Source organism: Homarus americanus, unplaced genomic scaffold, assembly GCF_018991925.1.
Source record: "Homarus americanus isolate GMGI-L3 unplaced genomic scaffold, GMGI_Hamer_2.0 scaffold24922, whole genome shotgun sequence".
Classification (NCBI taxonomy): domain Eukaryota; kingdom Metazoa; phylum Arthropoda; class Malacostraca; order Decapoda; family Nephropidae; genus Homarus; species Homarus americanus.
In genome coordinates this window covers 5,458,287-5,470,918 of record NW_024722610.1, presented here as the reverse complement: position 1 = coordinate 5,470,918, position 12,632 = coordinate 5,458,287, and the positions used below count along the sequence as shown (strand labels likewise).

The following is a 12,632-nucleotide window of genomic DNA, read 5'->3' as shown; positions in this document are numbered from 1 at the left end:
CACCACTCCACCCACCCATCCTCCACCCACCCACCACTCCACCCACCCATCAGTGCACCCACCACTCCACCACCCATCAGTGCACCCACCATCAGTGCACCCACCCATCACTCCATCCACCCATCAGTGCACCCACCCACCCACCCATCACCCACCCATCCTCCACTCACCCATCACTCCACTCACCCATCCTCCACCCACCCATCACGGCACCCACCCATCACTTCACCCACCCCACCCATCCTCCACCTCCCATCCTCCACCCACTCATCCTCCACCCACCCATCCTCCACCCACCCACCTTTTCACCCAGTCATCACCACCCACCATCAGTGCACCCACATCCTCACCCACCCATCGCCACCCACCCATCACTCCACCCACCCCATCCTCCCCCACCCATTACTCCACCCACTCATCACTCGACCCACCCACCACTCCCACCACCCACCCTCCACCCACCCACCACTCCACCCACCCAGCAGTGCCAGCAGTGCCCCACCCATCACTCCATCCACCCATCCTCCATCCACCCATCAGTGCACCACCCATCCACTCCCACCCATCCTCACCCACCCATCCACTCCACCCACCCACCAACCCACCCAGCACTCACCACCCATCACTACACCCACCACTCCACCCACCACTCCACCACCATCACCACCCACCCATCAGTTCCCACCCATCAGTGCACCCACCACTCCACCCACCCATTACTCACCCATCAGTCACCCACGCACCTTTCACCCACCCATCAGTGCGCCCACCCATCATTCCACCCACCCACTACTCACCACCTTCATTCCACCACCCACCACTCCACCCTCCCCATCATTCACCCACCCATCACTCACCCACCATCATCACCCACTCATCATTCCACCCACCCATATTCCACCCACCTCATCACCCATCACTCCATCCACCCATCAGTGCCACCCCTCACCCCTCAATCAGTGCACCCACCACTCCACCACCCACTCCACCATCCATCCTCCACCACCCACCCTCCACCACCATCTCCACCGCACCACTCACCACGCACCGCTCACCACCCATCCTCCATCCACCCATCAGTGCCACCCACCACTCCACCCACCCATCAGTGCACCCACCCATCAGTGCCACCCATCATTCACCCACCATCATTCCACCCACCCACCCATCATTCCACCACCCATCCTCCACCACCCATCCACTCAACCCACCCATCATTCCACCCACCCATCACTCCATCCACCCATCAGTGCCCACCCATCAGTGCACCCACCCATCAGTCCACCCACCCACCCTCACCCACCCACCAATCTACCCACCCATCATTCCATCCACCCATCCTCCATCCACCCATCAGTACACCCACCCACCCATCCTCCACCCACCCATCCTCCCACTCACCCATCACTCCACTCACCCATCCTCCACCACCATCACGCCACCCACCCATCACTCCACCCACCCACCCATCACTCCCACCTACCCATCACTCCACCCACTCATCCTCCCACCCACCCATCCTCCACCCACCTTTTCACCCAGTCATCACCACCCACCCATCAGTGCCCCACTCACCACTCCACCCACCAATTCTCCACCCACCCATCAGTGCACCCACTCATCCTCCACCCACCCATCAGTGCATCCACCCATCATTCCACCCACCCATCATTTCACCAACCCATCACTCATCTACCCATCAGTGCACCCACCACCACTCACCCACCATCAGTGCACCCCATCCTCCATCCACCCATCAGTGCACCCACCCATCACTCCACCCACCCACCCACCCACCCATCAGTGCACCCACCCATCAGTGCACCCACCCATCACCTCCACCACCCACCACTCCACCCACCCACTACTCCACCCACCCATCAGTGCACCCACCCATCACTCCATCACCCATTAGTGCACCCACCCACCCACCCATCACTCCACCCACCCATCACTCCACTCACCCATCCTCCACTCACCCATCACGCATCACCCACCACCCATCCTCCCACCTACCCATCCACTCCACCCACTCATCCTCCACCCACCCATCCCCTCCACCCACCCTTTTCACCAGTCATCACCACCCATCATTACCCACTCACCACTCACCCCGCAATTACTCCACCCACCCATCAGTGCACCCTCATCCTCCACCCACCCATCACTCTACCCACCCATCACTCCACCACCCACCCAGCACTCTCCACCCATCACTCCACCCACTCATTACTCCACCACTCATCACTCCACCCACCCACCACTCGACCGACCCACCACTCCACCCACCCACCCACTCCACCCACCCACCCCCTCCACCCACCCAGCAGTGCACCCCAGCAGTGCACCCACCCATCCTCCATCCACCCATCCTCCATCCACCCATCAGTGCACCACATCCTCCACCCACCCACCCTCCACCCACCACCACCACTCCACCCACCCTCCCACCACCCATCCTCCACCACCCCCAACCCACCAGCCTCCACCCACCATCACTACACCCACCACACTCACCCACCCATCACCACCCACCCATCAGTGCACCCATCAGTGCACCCACCCACCCTCCACCCACCCATTACTCCTCCCATCAGTCACCCACGCACCTTTCACCCCACCCATCAGTGCACCCACCCATCATTCCACCCACCCACCACTCCACCCACCTTCATTCACCCACCATCATTCACCACCCCACCACTCCACCCACCCATCATTTCCACCCATCACTCCACCACCCACCACTCCCACCCACCCATCTTTCCACCCACCCATCAGTGCACCCACCCTCAGTGCCCCACCCATCAGTGCACCCACAATCACTCCATCACCCATCATTCCACCACCCACCACTCCACCCACCCATCATTCCACCCACACCATCCTCACCCACCCATCACTCACCCATCATTCACCACCATCACTCCATCCACCCATCAGTCACCCACCCACCACTCCCACCCACCACCAATCTACCCACCCATCATTCCATCCACCCATCACTCCATCCACCCATCAGTGTACCCACCCATCAGTGCACCCACCATCCATTCCACCCACCCACCACTCCACCCACCACCACTCCACCCACCCACCACTCCACCCACCCATCATTCCACCCACCCATCATTCCATCACTCCACCCACCCATCACCACCCACCCACCCATCACTCCACACCACCCTCCACTCCACCCACTCATCTACCCACCATCAGTGCCCACTCACCATTCCACCCACCGATTCTCCACCCCCATCAGTGCACCCTCATCCTCCCACCACCATCCTCCACCCACCCATCCTCCACCACCACCCACCACTCCACCCACCCATCCTCCCACCCTCATCCTCCACCCACCCATCACTCCAGCCACCCACCCTCCCACCACCCACCACTCCACCCAGCAGTGCACCACCCATCCTCCACCCATCAGTGCACCCACCCATCCTCCTCCACCCACCCAGCACTCCACCCACCCAGCACTCCACCAACCCAGCACTCCACCCACCACTCCACCCCATCCCACCCACCCAGCCCACCCAGCACTCCACCCACCCATCACTACACCCTCCACCCACCACTCCACTCACCCATCCTCCACCACCCACCAGCCCACCCACCCACCAGCCCACAGCCTCACTCACCCATCACTACCTCACCCACCACTCCACCCAACCCATCAGTGCACCCACCATCAGTGCACCCATCCATCAGTGCACCCACCCATCAGCGCACCACCCATCACTCACCCACCCACCTATCAGTGCCCACCATCAGTGCACCCACCCATCAGTGCACCCACCATCAATGCACCACCCATCAGTGCACCCACCCATCACTCCACCCACCCACCCACCACTCCACCCACCTCAGTGCCCACCCCATCACTCCATCCACCCATCAGTGCCCCACCCACCATCACTCCTCCACCCATCCTCCACTCACCCATCACACCACCTACCCATCCTCCCACCCACCCAGCAGTGCACCCACCCATCAGTGCATCCACCCATCAGTGCACCCACCCATCACTCACCACCACCCATCCCACCTACCATCAGTGCACCCACTCATCACTCACCCACCCATCCTCCACCCACCCACCACTTCACCCACTCATCACCACCCACCATCAGTGCACCCACTCATCCTCCACCAATTACTCCCACCCACCCATCAGTACCCACCCATCCTCCACCCACCCATCCTCCCACCCACCATCACTCCACCCACCACCCACCCTCCACCCACCACCACTCCACCCACCACCACTCCACCCACCGACCACTCCACCCACACATCACTCCCACCCATCCTCCCACCCCCATCAGTCACCACACCTTTCACCCACCATCAGTGCACCCACCCATCATTCCACCCACCCACCACTCCCACCTAACCTTCATTCAACACTATTGACTATGTTTCTTCTTTTAAATATCTTGGTATTCGTCCCTTGTGCCCTACCTGCCATACAAACTAACCGCCAATGTACTGACAGACTGAGACCTCTTAGAAGTGTGGCGGGTACAGCCCGCACTATGGTGCTAATATTAAATTGTTAAAACAATGTACCTGGGCTATATAAGATATCTGATCGATTACCACGCACCAGCCTGGTCATTTCGTGACAGGAAAAGGCGTTGACAAGCTCAATGAAATAAGCCCTCAGGAATTATCCTAGGATGTCCATGAGCACTAAAGAGATAGAACTAGGTATGCCAGTGTTAAGATCCGAATAATTGAAGTCAACCTCCAAGATAGCTAAGGCTTCTGCGTGGTGATCCTGATAACATTGTTTCTAAAATTGCTGAAATATGTATGAACCATGGGACTACTGAGTCTAAATGGATCCAAACTTTACAGCTACACATATGAAGATGTTGGACCCAACCACCTGTACAAAGGTTGAGACACAACAGCGCTTCCTGCCACCCTGGCGGACAGTTCCTTCGATATCCTGATAAACGTATCCGCCTAAAAATTAATTATACAAAGCATTTATCTCCAACACACTGCCAAATTGAGAGCTCTTGAACACATACACACACTCTACAGACTCATGATAATATCACACAGACCATCTACACTGATGGATCTCTAAACACCGCCAGTGGGAGGCTGGAAGATGCTATTGTTGTGACTCAACTTGACGGTAATGTAATTGAAAGTTAGTGCAACTGGGCATCACTCTACAAAATGGTTGTCATACTCACAGCTATTAAATTCATTGCAAACCACTTTTACTGACAGTCTCATCATCACTGACTCTCTATCCTCACTACTTGCCCTTGGTACCCTCGACTCCAGGTTGTCACACTTTTGTCTCTGAGCCAGACACAAATATCGTGCCTTGTTGATCCAGTGTCAGGGTCAAGCTATTGTGGATCCCCTCACAGGCCTCATAAAACATGACAGAGTTGATGCCTCGCCAAACTCGTCTGCTACAAAACCTTGAATACAATTTGGGTCTGTCAGCATGAACATAAACTGTAATTTAGAAGGTTGATGAGTTTGACGCAAGTAGACAAGTGCAAACAGGCACTAGTCGATCCCATAGGTTACCATGATGAGATATCCAGTGAAACATGTTAAGGGCAGTAACAGATCACTGAATTACAAGATGTTGTGCCGCTAGTTAAGGTTAGGATATAAGTACCCTTTGGCAGTATGTTTTTCTAAGCAGATGTAAAAACTAAATGTAAAATTAGTGTGGCCATACATATGGCCACACTTAACACAAGTCTCGACTGTGTGAAGATAAAACCTTTTGAGACAGGTCCAAGCACACTGTGTGTGAAAGCACAACACTTCATCTCTAATGTAGATAGCCGACATATTAAGATTGTATCCACTTTTTGCACTTAGTAACTATATCAATTCTCATGTACAGAACCAAATACACAATGTGTGAATACCTCCCACGTAAATGTAATAACAAAGTGTGAGGCCAGACATACCTCACACGCCTGTACCCACATTTGTGAATAAAGTTACCCTTTATGTATAACTAAACAAATAATGTAAATGAAATACTGTGTAACATTCAGTGCCATAATATCCTGACAACGGGGGTTAATTATTATGACCCTTTGTAAACCTACTCTGTAATCCTTTCGCGCTACCGCTCACAGGATGAGTGTGGGGTGCACAATAAAGTAGCCGCTGCAAGCAAAATAAAAATCAACCCTTCATTCCACCCACCCACTCCACCTCCCATCATTCCACCCACCCACCACTCACCCCACCCATCATCCCACCCACTCATCATTCCACCCACCCATCATTCCACCCACCCATCACTCCACCCACCCATCCTCCATCCACCCATCAGTACCCACCCACCACTCCACCCCCCATCAGTGCAACCCACCACTCCACCCACTCCACACCCACCACTCCACCCATCCATCACTCCACCACCACACTCCACCCACCCATCCTCCACCCACACTCACCCACACACCCTCACCCACACACCGCTCCACCCACCCATCACTCCATCACCCATCAGTGCACCCACCCTCCCCCCCATCAGTGCACCCACCCACCCTCCACCACCCACCCTCCACCACCCCACTCCACCCATCCATCCTCCACCCACCCACCCTCCACCCACCCATCCTCCCCACCCTCCCACCCACCTCCCACCCACCTGCCCTCCACTCACCCATCATCCACCCATCAGTACACCCACCATTCCACCACCCATCCTCATCCACCCATCGTGCCCACCCATCAGTGCACCACCCATCATTGCACCCACCCATCCTCCAACCACCCACCCATCATTACCACCCATCGTGCACCCACCCATCAGTCCTCACCCCACCCTCCACCACCATCATTCCATCCACCATCACTCCATCCACCCATCAGTGTACCCACCCATTAGTGCACCACCCATCATTACCCACCCACCTCCACCCACCTTCATTCCACCACCCATCAGTGCACCCACCCATCCTCCACCCACCCACCTCCTCCACCCACCCACCACTCACCCTCATCACCACCCACCCAGTACCCTCACCCACTCCACCCACCGATTACTCCACCCATCAGTGCACCCTCATCCTCCACCATCATACTCCACCCATCCTCCACACCCACCCACCACTCCACCCCTCATCCTCCCCCCATCCTCCAGCCACCACCCTCCACCACCACCACTCCACCCACCCACCCTCCCACCACCCAGCAGTGCACCACCCATCCTCCATCCATCCATCAGTGCACCACCATCCCTCCACCCATCCTCCACCACCCACCCACCTCCACCCACCCACCCACCACTCCACCCACCCATCCTCCACCCCACCCATCAGTGCCCACCACCCACACTCACCACCCATCCTCCCACCACCATCACTCCACCCCACCCATCAGTGCCCACCCATCAGTGCACCCACCACCATCAGTCCACCACCTTTCCACCCCCATCAGTACCCACCCATCATTCCACCCACCCCCCTCCACCCACCTTCATTCCCCACCCACCCTCCACCCACCCATCATTCCACCACCATCCTCCACCCCACCCATCATCCCACCACTCATCATTCCACCCACCCATCATTCCACCCATCCATCCTCTCCACTCCCATCCTCCATCCACTCATCAGTGCACCACCCACCACTCCACCCCCCATCAGTACCCCCACCCTCCTCCCCCACCACCCCCCATCCATCACTCCACCACCACCACTCCCACCCACCTCCTCCCACCACGCACCTCCCACCACACACACCGCTCACCCACCCATCCTCCATCCACCCATCAGTGCACTCACCACCTCCACCCACCCATCATTCCACCCACCATCACTCCATCCACCCATCAGTGTACCCACCCATCCTCCACCCACCCATCAGTACCCACCCATCAGTGCATCCACCCATCATTCCACCCACCCACCTCTCCACCCACCCATCATTCCACACCCATCTCCATCCCCCATCAGTGTACCCACCCATCTGTGCACCTACCCATCATTCACCCACCACCCCTCCACCCACCACCTCCACCCACCCATCATTCCACCCATCCATCATTCCACCCATCCATCAGTCACCCACCATGGTACCCACCCATCATTCCACCTCACCCATCATTCCACCCACCCATCATTCCACCACCCATCATTCCACCCACCCATCCTCCACCCACCCATCAGTGCACCCACCCTCCACCCAACCATCAGTGCACCCACCCACCACTCCACCCCCACCACTCCACCCACCCATCCTCCACCCACCCATCCTCCACCCCATCCATCTCCCCACCCATCACTCACCCACCACCCATCAGTGCACCACCATCATTCCACCACCATCATTCCACCCACCCATCCTCCACCGTACCCATCATTCCACCCACCCATCCTCCACCCACATCAGCGCACCCACCCACTCCACCCACCATCAGTGCCCACCCACCACCCCACCACTCCACCCCACCCATCCTCCACACCCTTCCTCCACTCATCAGTGCACCCATCCATTAGTGCACCACCCATCCTCCACCCACCCATCCCCCACCCACCCTCCACCCCACCCTTCAGTCACCCTCCCCCACCACTCCACCCATCCTCCACCCACCATCCTCCCCCACCCATCCTCCCCCACCCATCCTCCACCCACCCATCCTCCATCCACCCATCAAGTGCACCCACCCATCCTCCACCCACCCATCAGTGCACCCACCCATCAGTACCACCCACCACCCCCCCACCACCCACCCACATCCTCCACCCCACCCACCCTCCACCCACCCTCCTCCCCACCCATCACTCCACCCCACCCATCCTCCACCACCATCCTCCACCCACCCATCACTCCACCCATCCCATCCTCCACCCACCCATCCTCCACCCACTCATTAGTGCACCCACCCCACCCATCAGTGCACCCACCCACCACTCCACCCACCCACCACTCCACCCACACCTTCATTCCACCCACCCCTCAATCTACCCAGACCTCAATCCACCCGCACCTACACCACTCGACCGACCCATCACTCCACCCACACCGTCATTCCACCCACTCATCACTCCACCAGCACCTACACCACTAGTGATGGTGGTAGTGGTGGTGGTGGTGATGGTGGTAGTGGTGGTGGTGACGGTGACGGTGATAGTGGTGGTGGTGATGGTAGTAGTGGTGATAGTGGTAGTGACAGCCACTTATTATGATGATCCCAGCACCAGTAATTTCAGCCTGTTGTGTTCTTTTATTGTTATTGATATGTTCAGTTATTGGGTCCTGTTGTGTTCTGTTTAAACACACAATAGAACAAGTGAAACTCAGAGATCGAGCGACGCTGAGGGAAAAAATCTTCACCCCCCCTCCCTCCCGTGGGAACTCTCTCCATGGTAGTGGGGGGAAATTTGTGTAGTTGGCGCCAGTCTATGCTGTGCCGTGGTGGTGGACACTAGCTTAAAGTTCTCTCCTTCTTGCTACTGCTTGGAGTGGGGTCGTGTAGGCAAGGAGACAGCGTCTTGGATTCCCAGGGCATTACAAGTTGATTCTTTTCCTTAACTGATCCTAAAGACAATTCATCTGTAGGTATACTGTAGGTTGTGTTCGGTGATGTGACCCTCCCACCCATCAATGTGTTGTGTATTAGTAAGTCAGTTCGGTTTTTAGTCAAAAGATTATACTGAACCAGATCCTGGAACTATACGTACGTTGAATATTCCCTTTAATAATGGTAATAAGTGAACGTGTCTAGTTACGGTAGTCTAATCGTGACCGTACGTGTGTGTGGTGGGGGTGTGTATGTGTGTCAGTTGTGTGCGGTAACGTAACATACCGTTACAGGAGGAGGAAATTGGTGTTACGAACTTTAATAATAATATTAAAAAAAACTGACGTTGCTAACCTTTGAAGCTTCACTGTTAGGCAGAGTGAGGGAGAGAGTTTTGAAGCTCACCTGCCTGGATACTGTTCTGTGATGTCTGCCTTTCTGTCTGCTTGTATGTCTTCCTGTCTGCTTGTCTACCTTCCTTTCTGCCATTCTGTCTGCCTTCCTTCTTGTCTGCTTGTCTGCCTTCCTTCTTGTCTGCTCGTCTGCCTTCCTGTCTGCCTGCCTGTCTGCCATTTTGTCTGCCTGCTTGCCATCCTGTCTGCCTGCCTGCTTTCTTAACTGCCTGCCTTCTTGTCTACCTACCTGCCTACCTTCCTTCCTTCCTGCCTGCCTATCTATCTATCTACCTGCCTTCCTTCCTGCCTGCCTCCTTGCCTTCCTGCCTGCCTCCTTGCCCCCCTGTTTGCCTCCCTCCCTCCCTCCTGTCTGCCTCCCTCCCTCCCTCCTAGCCAGTCAGCCAGACTGCCTGCTAACCAGCTTGTTCGCCCGCCCTTCATATTGTTCGTTGAGTCAAAAATAATCGTGCTTCATTCTTTCGCCGTTACCAAACTAGTTTTACGTGTTATTATTATAAATATTATGTACTGTATGTATGGTGGCCGAGGTTGCCATCAATAGTCAGTGTTCCCCTTTACTCAGCTTCCAGGCGAGAATTACCTACCCGGAGTTACTACACAAGCTGCTTCTTCCTTCCTTCACCACGTCCCGCCTCTCTCGCTTACCATATCTACACTTTTACCCTAGAAGCCTCATTTTTTCTTCTATCCCAGGAACTTACTTTTCCCCCTCCAATCCACTTTTTTTTTTTTACCAGGAACATATCTTTTCCCATTAGGTACACAGGAACATAATTTTTTCCTTCGGAACCACATTTTTTTCCCTAGGAACTTACTTTTTCCCCCCAGGAACACACTTTTTGCCTTGAGACATTATTTACAGTAGTTGTTCTCTATTTCACTCTATCCACTTATCCTCTAATTCTACGTTTTTTGCCCCGGACCAACTCCCCGTGAGGCACTTGGGTGGAGTGAGGGAGTAAAGAGGGAGGAGTGAGGAATGAGGGAGGGATGGAGTAAGGAAGGAGGGAGGGAGGGAGTAAGGAGGAGGGAGGAGTAAGGAGGGGGGGATGGAGTAAGGAGTGAGGGAGGGATGGAGGAAGTAAGGAGGGAGGGAGTATGGAAGGAGGGATGGATGGAGTAAGGAAAGAGGAAGTGAGGGATAGCGTATTATGTGAGGGAGGGATGGAGTAACGAAGGGGAGTTGACGGAGTAAGGGGGTGGGTGCCAGCTAGAGAATTTCTCCAGTTAATACTTAAGATTGATCACCCTTACCGCCCTCCCAACCCCCACACCACGTCCGTTATGCTTTCTTCACTGCTCACCGTGGATCACTGAAGATCACAGTCATGTAGATCTCCCCCTCCCTCCCCCTCACTACTACTTTTCTGAACACACACACACACACACACAGGTAAAGTGAAGCTCGTTTGATTGATGCTCACGTTGTGTTCACCTCTCACATGATGCAGACATTGATATTTTTTTTAGTTCACCAGTCTTGTCAGCTCACTGTTGGGTCTGTTGAAGCTGGGGAGAAACGAAAACATCATGCATACAACTTTCTTTTTCTTGTAGTGTAAATAACTGACGGGTAAATGGTGTAATGAGCCCAGGGACTAGTGGTAATAATGTGTGGTACATGTAGATGAACTCCTGGGGAAAAGTGTGACGCCATTGTGATAATACCAGGAAAAAATTTATGAAAAAAAAACGAAAATATTGACTGTTTACGAAGTGTTCAACCCACCCTGAAACAGAGCGACAAAAATGAACATCTTCTTTAGAAAGCGGTAAGTGGTATGTACAGTTTAAAGAGGAATGTTAGTGTTGATGAGACCTTGAGCAACTAACACCTTTGTCTCATATGGTAACATTTATTTTCTAATGTGCCATTTAAGGTGTCGTTTGTCAGCTCAAAATATCCAAGTTATACTCTAAAGTAAGTTAAGTAAGGTTAAGATTGGTGGTCCAGCCAGTGTGTAATAAACGTTTTCTCCGCCAGGGTGTGTGAGATGGACCTCTCGGCGGCCATGGAGGAAGCCAAGCTAGCCTGTAGCTACTTCTTCAACAACCGCTTCGAGGAGGCCAGAGCGCTAATGAGGCCGTGGTGAGTACCACCTCTTGTACTCATGGTAGTGAGTAACCAAGGACTATGCACAGTAAGGACACACCACTGTAACGTCATAAAATGTAGCTCCACCCCATTCAATGACGTCACGCTACCCCTGTTGACTAGATGGTGCCCAAGGACTGCGGCCTTGTCTTGGTTGACGTTTGATTGTTTCGTTTTTTTTTAATCGTAAGGCTAAGACTTTTCTGTGGCCAGGTATAACAAAGTGAATGCCTTATGTTCTCATAGTCTTCCAACAAACAAGTGATATAAAAAAAAAAAAAAAAAAAAAAAAAAAATATATATATATATATATATATATATATATATATATATATATATATATATATATATATATATATATATATATATATATATATATATATATATATATATATATATATATATATATATATGTGATAACCACAAGGGAGAAGAAAACACGGTTCCCAGCGCTTTCATTCAATTTCATCTTCAGGGGGAGTACAGACTAGAGAGAAATACAAATCAAGGTGTATATATACAGAGGAGGGTGAGACCAGGTCCACTTACGACGGGGTTAGGGACCCCCAGGTCGTAAGTCCGACAT

At 54.0% G+C, this 12,632-nt stretch overlaps 2 protein-coding genes across 5 annotated transcripts in view; both read left to right on the top strand.

The window, feature by feature from the left end:
• Positions 1 to 253: 253 nt before the first annotated feature.
• Positions 254 to 4,101, top strand: LOC121862977 (4-O-methyl-glucuronoyl methylesterase 1-like; the record flags this gene model as incomplete). The annotated part of the gene is made up of 2 exons (XM_042361434.1): positions 254 to 322; positions 3,985 to 4,101. Coding segments are annotated over 2 exons (186 nt in total), but the record flags the coding sequence as incomplete, so codon positions are not given.
• A 7,378-nt stretch (positions 4,102 to 11,479) lies between these two features.
• LOC121862935 (tetratricopeptide repeat protein 39B-like) overlaps positions 11,480 to 12,632 on the top strand; it is a 74,013-nt gene continuing 72,860 nt past the window's right edge. The window contains exons 1-2 of one of the 4 annotated variants that reach the window (XM_042361379.1): positions 11,480 to 11,723; positions 11,936 to 12,040. In XM_042361379.1, the coding sequence (XP_042217313.1) occupies positions 11,701 to 11,723; positions 11,936 to 12,040 (128 nt within the window). In that variant the 5' untranslated portion in view covers positions 11,480 to 11,700. The remainder of the gene's footprint in view (positions 11,724 to 11,935; positions 12,041 to 12,632) is intronic. The other 3 variants (XM_042361376.1, XM_042361377.1, XM_042361378.1) reach the window with 3 other exon arrangements.